Source organism: Podarcis muralis, chromosome 1, assembly GCF_964188315.1.
Source record: "Podarcis muralis chromosome 1, rPodMur119.hap1.1, whole genome shotgun sequence".
In the NCBI taxonomy this organism is placed as follows: domain Eukaryota; kingdom Metazoa; phylum Chordata; class Lepidosauria; order Squamata; family Lacertidae; genus Podarcis; species Podarcis muralis.
Window position 1 is genome coordinate 30,025,033 of NC_135655.1, and position 7,927 is coordinate 30,032,959.

At 53.6% G+C, this 7,927-nt stretch overlaps 1 protein-coding gene across 1 annotated transcript; it reads left to right on the forward strand.

The window, feature by feature from the left end:
• Positions 1 to 1,263: 1,263 nt before the first annotated feature.
• IRF2BPL (interferon regulatory factor 2 binding protein like) lies at positions 1,264 to 5,223 on the forward strand. The gene has a single exon (XM_028718964.2). It carries the CDS (start codon positions 2,223 to 2,225, stop codon positions 4,407 to 4,409), a length of 2,187 nt encoding a protein of 728 aa, XP_028574797.2. The 5' UTR covers positions 1,264 to 2,222; the 3' UTR covers positions 4,410 to 5,223.
• The last annotated feature ends 2,704 nt before the right edge of the window (positions 5,224 to 7,927 follow it).

Genomic DNA, 7,927 nt, shown 5'->3' on the forward strand with positions numbered 1-7,927 from the left:
CCCAGGGACGCCTGGCAGGCAAGCCTCTTCGCAACCCGAGTCCCGGCAGGGAAAGTTTACGAGGATTGTTCTTTGGGGCGTGGGGAGAGCAGCTCCAGGCTCTGCAGGCACGGAAAGCAGCGAGCTGCGGGGAGAGGAAGCCGGGCTCACAGTCACCCCTTTGCCTTGGCTGAGGGAAAGGGGCTTGGGCATGCAGAGCCAGCAAGGGCGGCAACTTCAAAGCAAAAGGGCGGCCCAGTATCTTAGGTCTTTGCGGTGGGGGTGGGGGGCGAGGGAGAAGCAGCATGAGAGAGACGCTCACCTGCTTTGGCCCAGTGGAGAGCCTTCCAGTTCCTTGCAATCCCAGACTGTGGAAGGCAGGGAAATGGGCACACAATGCTCCCTGCCTCCCTGATTTTACAGATAGATCTCACCGAAGTTCTTCACTCGAGAAAGACTCTCCTTGAAACGGAGCTGCATTAGAGAGCCCAGCCTTAATAGCAGGGGGCTGCAGCACTGACAAAAATATCTGTGTGTATGTGTGTCATTACAAGAAGATCCAAAGAGGGAGAAACATTCCGACTTGATACTTTTTGAAAATGATGCTCTGTTCCTAGTAAGCGAGCGAGCAAGCTCGCTCCTCATGTAAGTTATAAACAAGGCAGACCAGCCTCAGGGTACCAAAGGAAATGTCTCCAAATCCTCCTACATATTCGCCTTCCATTTTGACAGCAGCGAATTGTGCCATTGCCAGAGCCTAGAAGGAGCACTTAGCGCCGCCCAGAGCTGGAAGGAAAACAAAACAGGGCAAAAACACCTCACCAAAACCCCCCCCACCACAATCCACAACCCGACACGTTCGTGCAGGCAGGAAAACTCCGCCAGGAAGGCGCAATAGTATTCTCCTCCATGTGCTTTCCTGGCCGCGTTTTCCCTTTGGGGGAAAGCTGCCTTGAAGGAGACGGGAAGAAGAGAGGGGCGGAGGAGGGGGAAGAGCCAGTGTTTAATTTTCCAAACATAGCCTTCGGTGTGCGTGTGTGTGAGAGAGTTTCCTTGGTTTCCAAGGGGCAGCTCGCCTCGCTTCAGCGGTTGTACACACACAAGGGGAGGAGGGAGGAAATGGGCAGGGTGCCGAGCATGCGCAATTTCCACGCAACCAGTGGGCTCCCTGTCCGTAGACACAGAGGAAGCGCGGGGCGGGAGGGGAGAGGAGAAGACGCGGGAGGGAGCTGCCCAGCCAGCCAGCCAGCGAGTGCTACGAAAGGGGAACTGCAAATGCTAAGGGGGGGGGGGGAGCGAGCGCGAGGCGGTGACGTGAACGCCCCACCCAGGTGGCATCCGAGCTGGGGGGAGCGCGGGAGCGGAGCGAGCGAGAGGCCAATGGAGCGCCGCGCCAGGAGGAGGGGCAGAGCCGCACTCGGAACGCGCGGCGGCGGCGGTGGCAGCCCAGAGTGACACTCCGGCTTCCCCCTCGATTCGAATTCCGAGCGGCGCTCGAGGATGTGAGTGGAGGAGCTGGCGGCGCCGCCGCTGCTACTACTCGCGAGGATGCCGCCGCCGCCGCCAACCTGAGGCGCGCGCACCCGCCCGCCTGCCAAGACAGCACCCCGCCACCGCCAGACCGCCGAGGCGCTCGCTCCGGGGGCGCCCTTGGTCCCTATCCAGCTCTGCCCACCCGTCCTTCCTTCCCCCCCAAACCACCTCCACCCACCTTGCCGCGCTCGGGTCAGCAGCAGCAGGTAGCGGAGCTCCGCTTGTCCTGTGCCCCCGCCCCGCGCTCAGCTTCCCTCCTCGGCGACGTCTCTTCTCGCCCACCCCTTTCCTCCACGCCGCCAACAGCGCGAAAGAAGAAGAGGAGGAGCAGCAGCAGGAGCCGCTTAGAGATACCGAAGAAGCGGCAGAAGCAGCTGCTGGAGGGAGGAAGGAAGGCGGGAGGGAGAAAGCGAGGGAGGGAGGGGAGCCAACCCCTCCCCGCGCCTCACGCCCCTCGCTCGAGGAGACTCGGAAGCGCTTCCCGCCAGGCCAGGTAAAAGGAAGGCGAGAAGGAAGGAACGGAGAAGCAGGGAAGGCTCCCCCCCCCCCGCCTCTCGCTCGCCCGCTGCCCCCCGCCCCCTCCAAAGAGCGGGAAAGCGGGAGCCGGTCCCACCCCCAGCGCAGGGTGGCCGGAGCAGGTTAGCGGCTGAGGCAGCAGCGCCCGCGCACCGGACAGAGCCCGAAGCCGCCCTCCTCGTCCCCCAGCAGCCATGTCGGCGGCGCAGGTGTCGTCGTCCCGGCGGCAGTCGTGCTACCTGTGCGATCTGCCGCGCATGCCGTGGGCCATGATCTGGGACTTCAGCGAGCCCGTGTGCCGGGGCTGCGTCAACTACGAGGGCGCCGACCGCATTGAGTTCGTCATCGAGACCGCGCGGCAGCTCAAGCGGGCGCACGGCTGTTTCCAGGACGGGCGATCGCCGGGGCCGCCGCCGCCCGTGGGCGTCAAAGCCGTGGCGCTGTCGGCTAAGGAAGCGGCGGCAGCTGCAGCTGCAGCAGCCGCGGCTGCCGTGCAGCAGCAGCAGCTGAACCATGTGGACGCTGCCTCGTCGAAAGCGCCGTCGGGCCTGGAGCGCTACGGACTGAGCGAGCCGCGCAGCCGCTTCGAGTACCCGCCGCCGCCGGGCAGCCACGGAGGCCGCATGCCCAACGGCCTGGGCGGCCCCAACGGCTTCCCCAAAGCGCCAGACGACGGGCCGCCCGAGCTGAACCGCCAGAGCCCCAACTCCTCGTCGTCGTCTTCCTCGTCGTCGTCGTCGCGGCGAGCGGCGCACGGCGGCTTGGTGAGCGGCCTCCCTCCAGGAGGCGGCGGCGGCGGCGGCGCCCAGCTCAACGTGCCGCCCAACCTGCTACCGCAGACGCTGCTCAACGGGCCGGCCTCGTCCGGGGTGGCGCTGCCTCCTCCGCGGGGCCCTCCGGCTTCGTCGTCGTCCTCGTCGTCTTCGTCCTCGACGTCCTCCTCGGGCGACCCGTGCGGGAAGCGCCCGGGCTCGGTGTCGAGCAGCGGCGACCAGGAGCGGGAGCTGAAGGAGAAGCAGCGCAACGCCGAGGCGCTGGCCGAGCTGAGCGAGAGCCTCCGCAACCGCGCCGAGGAGTGGGCCAGCAAGCCCAAGCTGGTGCGCGACACGCTGCTGACGCTGGCCGGCTGCACGCCCTACGAGGTGCGCTTCAAGAAGGACCACGCGCTGCTGGGCCGCGTCTTCGCCTTCGACGCCGTCTCCAAGCCCGGCCTGGACTACGAGCTGAAGCTCTTCATCGAGTACCCCAGCGGCTCGGGCACCGTCTTCTCCTCCGCCTCGGGCGTGGCCAAGCAGATGTACCAGGACTGCATGAAGGACTTCGGCCGCGGCCTGTCGTCGGGCTTCAAGTACCTCGAGTACGAAAAGAAGCACGGCTCCGGAGACTGGCGCCTGCTGGGCGACCTGCTGCCCGAGTCGGTGCGCTTCTTCAAGGAGATGGTGGGCGCCGACATGTTGCCGCAGCCCTACCTCGACGCCTCCTGCCCCATCCTGCCCACCGCCCTCGTCAGCCTGCCCAGGACCCCCACCTCCTCCTCCTCCTCTTCTTCCTCCGGCGGCGGGGCGGGCGGGCCGGCCTCCAGCCGCGGGCCCGGAGCGGGAGGCGGCGGAGGCGGCGGCGGCCTGCGCAAGAGGAAGGCCTCTCCGGAGCCTTCGGACTCGGCTTCGGAAGGCGGCCTGAAGCTGAGCGAGGAGCAGCAGCGGCAGCAGTGGATGGCCAGCCAGAGCGAGGCGCTCAAGCTCACCATGTCGGCGGGGGGCTTCGGCGGGGTGCCTCCTCCGCCGCCCCCTCCGCCGCTGGGGCCGCACTCCAACCGGACCACCCCGCCCGAGTCGGCCCCGCAGAACGGCCAGTCGCCCATGGCGGCGCTCATGTCGGTGGCCGACACGCTGGGCAACGCGCACTCGCCCAAAGACGGCAGCTCGGTGCACTCGACCACGTCGACGCGGAGGAACAGCAGCAGCCCCGTGTCGCCCGCCTCGGTGCCCGGCCAGCGCCGCAGCCTGGCGTCGCGCAACGGGGACATGAACCTGCAGGTGGCTCCCCCGCCGCCCAGCGCCCATCCGGGCATGGACCAAGTGCACCCGCAAAACATTCCCGACTCGCCCATGGCCAACAGCGGACCCCTGTGCTGCACCATCTGCCACGAACGCTTGGAGGACACGCACTTCGTGCAGTGCCCCTCGGTGCCCAGCCACAAGTTCTGCTTCCCGTGTTCCCGGGAGAGCATCAAGGCGCAGGGGGCCACGGGCGAAGTCTATTGCCCCAGCGGCGAGAAATGCCCCTTAGTCGGTTCCAACGTGCCTTGGGCATTTATGCAGGGCGAGATCGCGACCATTTTAGCGGGGGACGTGAAAGTGAAAAAGGAGAGAGACCCTTAAAAAACAAAACAATCCGAACAGCCAAGGCGACTCCCTTCAGACGCCTGAAGATGGAGAATTGTGAATATCGAGAAACAACCCGCGGGACAATACTGCAAAAAGTTTAGTCTTATGTATAGACCTTATTTTCGTCGTATGTTTCTATATTTTGAAACAAAGGTATGTACCCTTCTTCATTTGAAGGATAGAGCTGTTCTTTTTTCGTTTTGTTTTTGTTAAAACAGAATATAATATTGTTTGGTTACCACATAATACCTGTTTCTCATTTCTTTGGCAGTGTGTTGGCTAGGTACACAGTTAAATAGCCCTTAGCGATTACCTGCTGCTGGTGTGTATTTTTGTAAATGTATGCACTTCTCTAAAATAAGAAAATTGAAAAAAAAACAACCTTTTCTTTTTGCCAAGGCCAGTGTTGATGCCTAAAAAAATGCTACAAAAATGGTGACAGCTTATGTTTTAAAAGCCCAGAGTGTTAGTCTTTTACTTTTACTTTCCATCTTTTATTGTTTGTTTTGTTTTTTAATTTCTTTTTGTTCGTTTGCAAAATGGTGGGAGTGGTATAGGGGTGGGATTTTTTTTGCAACTTTGTAAAGAAAAAAAATGTTTCAGTTTGTTTCTATTGACCTGAACATTTTCGATCTTCATGTTGTTTTTGTTTTTGCTTTATTGATGCACGAAAGCTTTTGAACACTAGAGCAAAATTGCTGTACATGGAAAACTTGCTCTGTTTGTCCTTTATACATTTCTGTAGTTAACAGAACACTGTAATGTGCCTTGGAGCTTAGTAAATTGTAATAAATTCAATTGATATTAATAGTTTCTGAGTAAGTTTTTCTTTTCCCAGTAGTTGGACAATAGGGAGGCCAAAATATGTTGCCCCTTTTTGATTGCCTCACTATTCTGCTTCAAACCTGCATTTTATTCTGTGTCATTTGTACATACACAACTAGAGATTTACCTAATGAGGCTATCTAACATATCTAGCCATTGGCACTGTGCCTGCTTACATTTCACCTTTTAATATTGACAGAACAGTTGCTGACTAAGCATTTCCTATTCACCATTCTTGCCTTTCATTTTCCCTTCCCAGCTGCAAGGATTTTCTGTTCCACAAGAGACATCTTTTGTGTGAGGAATGCAATGGAATTAAATACTAATACTACATTTTCATGCATGTTTACTCAGAGGTTAGTCCCACTGAGTGCAGTGCGGCTTACTTCCTGATAAGTGTGTGTAGGATTATAGCATGAATTGGTTTCAAGCCTTTTTCATTAAAAAGAATAACACAACAGTATCTAATAACATTACAGTACTAAAATGGTAGTCCTATGCACAGTATCTAAGAGTAAGTCTCAGTGAATGTAGTCAACAATTGCTGAGTAAACATACATAGGGTGATGGCAGTGGTGATTGTGGATGTTACTATTTTCATGTATATATCATACTTCATAAAAAATCACAAAGCCTTTAGGCACTAGCTAATTAGGTAGTGCAGAGGAGGGGTCAGGAAAGGTCTCCACTGAATTTTGGCATTGATGATACACACCAGCCTAAGTACAAGGAGGATTGGTGATATGCCAGATTTATGTAGCATGTATTTTAGTTGTATGTAACTTGGCAGCTTGAAAATAGTTCTTAATCAAATAAATCCTTATCTGTGTTTGGTAAGCAATAGGGGATGTAAGTTGCTTCCTCTTCCTCCACCCCATTGGAGAGCTTTTATTGACTTCAGTAAATGAAACTGCATTCCTCCTGGCAATGGACAAAAGCATTCATTCTTGATAAGTTTGTGAAAGTAACATTTGCATTTTCAGGAGATCTGGATTGGTAGAATGCCTATTGGGTGACCAGATCAACAGGCAGAGTAAACACACACAGGCCCCTCTGACTGGCTGGAAAATGCAAACAAACCTCGCCTGAACTTTGCCTTTTTTTCAGTGAAGCAAACTAGAAAAAAGGTACATAACAATCCTCACACCGAAACATCAACAATGTTTTGGGGGCCCCAGTCCATTGTGCCATAGGTTGCCAGCAGCCAGTAGCATTTGCACTTTTGGTGCACTGAAAAACAGATGTGAAAAGACATTTTAATACAGCCCTCTTGGCCTTTGAGTTTGTATTTGGTTACTGCTAGTACTACAGTTTTGGTTTCTGTTCCTGTCAGCAGTGATAAATGAAGCTCTAAGGTTCAGGACTTTACTGTGTACCTAGATTACCAGAGCTGAGCCTCTTTGCAGTGTTTTTCTTTGCCTGTTTGGGATTCACCTCTGGATACTACTATGTTATTATTATTATTTAAAAAAAATATTAACTTTCTTTTTACTTTTTCTGCAAAGGATTATATTAATGCTATGAATCTCATAACCTACTGAAGTCTTTTTAGATTGGAATAAACATATACAAAATAAGAATCCTAAGTTTTGTTCTGTTAAAAAATAAAAAGTTTTTTAAAATGTGTGATTAGCATACGGGAATATATATGGATTAAAATTATTTAAGTGATCAATGAGCAATATATATGTAAGGCTGCAAACATAAATACAGGTATTTATTAGGAAGTAAGCTTCACTGTATACATGCTTCTTATTTCTGAGTAAACAGGAATAGGATTGTGCTGTATGTTTATCCTAATCCTAGACTTTTAAAATGGACAAGTCATCATAGAAATAATAGCATCAGTCAACAATATGTCATCAGAAATATAGCAAGTTCCTCCCCTCCCTATGGTGGATTTATTGTACCCAAATATTCCCCAGAGACTTCTTTTTAATTTGCAGGGTTTCTCCCCCTTTATTCATTTTTTTCAAGGTAGTCTGACTCCTTCCCCCTCCCCCTCCTATTTCTGTTGACAAGGAGACTGTCAAGAGACAGTGGGCATGTGTGAAAAACAAGCTTGCTGTGAATTGTACTACTGTAGTTAATTAAAGTTAACCATAGCTAGAGGGCATTTGTTGTATGGAGGTCTTCTGCAGCCATGTGACCTTTCATTTTACTCTGACCCATTAAGCAGCTAGTCTGGGCATATGAGCCAGCTTTCTTTGATCCTCACTGCAGAGGCTTTTCAAAAGTCATCTAGAGCTGACAAGCCATCATCTTTTCTTTTTGGTGGAGAAGGGTGTGCATGTGTCACTTACTGGAATTCCTTCATTTCCCCTGCAATGCTAAGGGTTTCTTTGCTTGGGGGTGGTAACTAAACATTTTGAAAATACAGCTTTCCAAGAGCAGCTTATTCCTTGCTATGTCCTAAAGCAGCTGGGGGATTTTCGGGAACAAGGCAGAACATGCGTATCAGAGGAGACATTTTTTTTAATGTTCAGAAATTCCTTAGCTGAGAAGCTATGGAAAACACACCAGATATCTGCAGTAAAGAGGGATGGGCTAATTTTGAGGTGGTGGTGCTGAATCAGGAGGTGTGGTCCTAGTTATTCTGGCTACAACAAACGGAAACAGCAAAGCAGTGCCCTGCATAGAAATGTGGCTCAAGTGTCACTCAGATCCTATAAAGCCCAGTCCTTGTG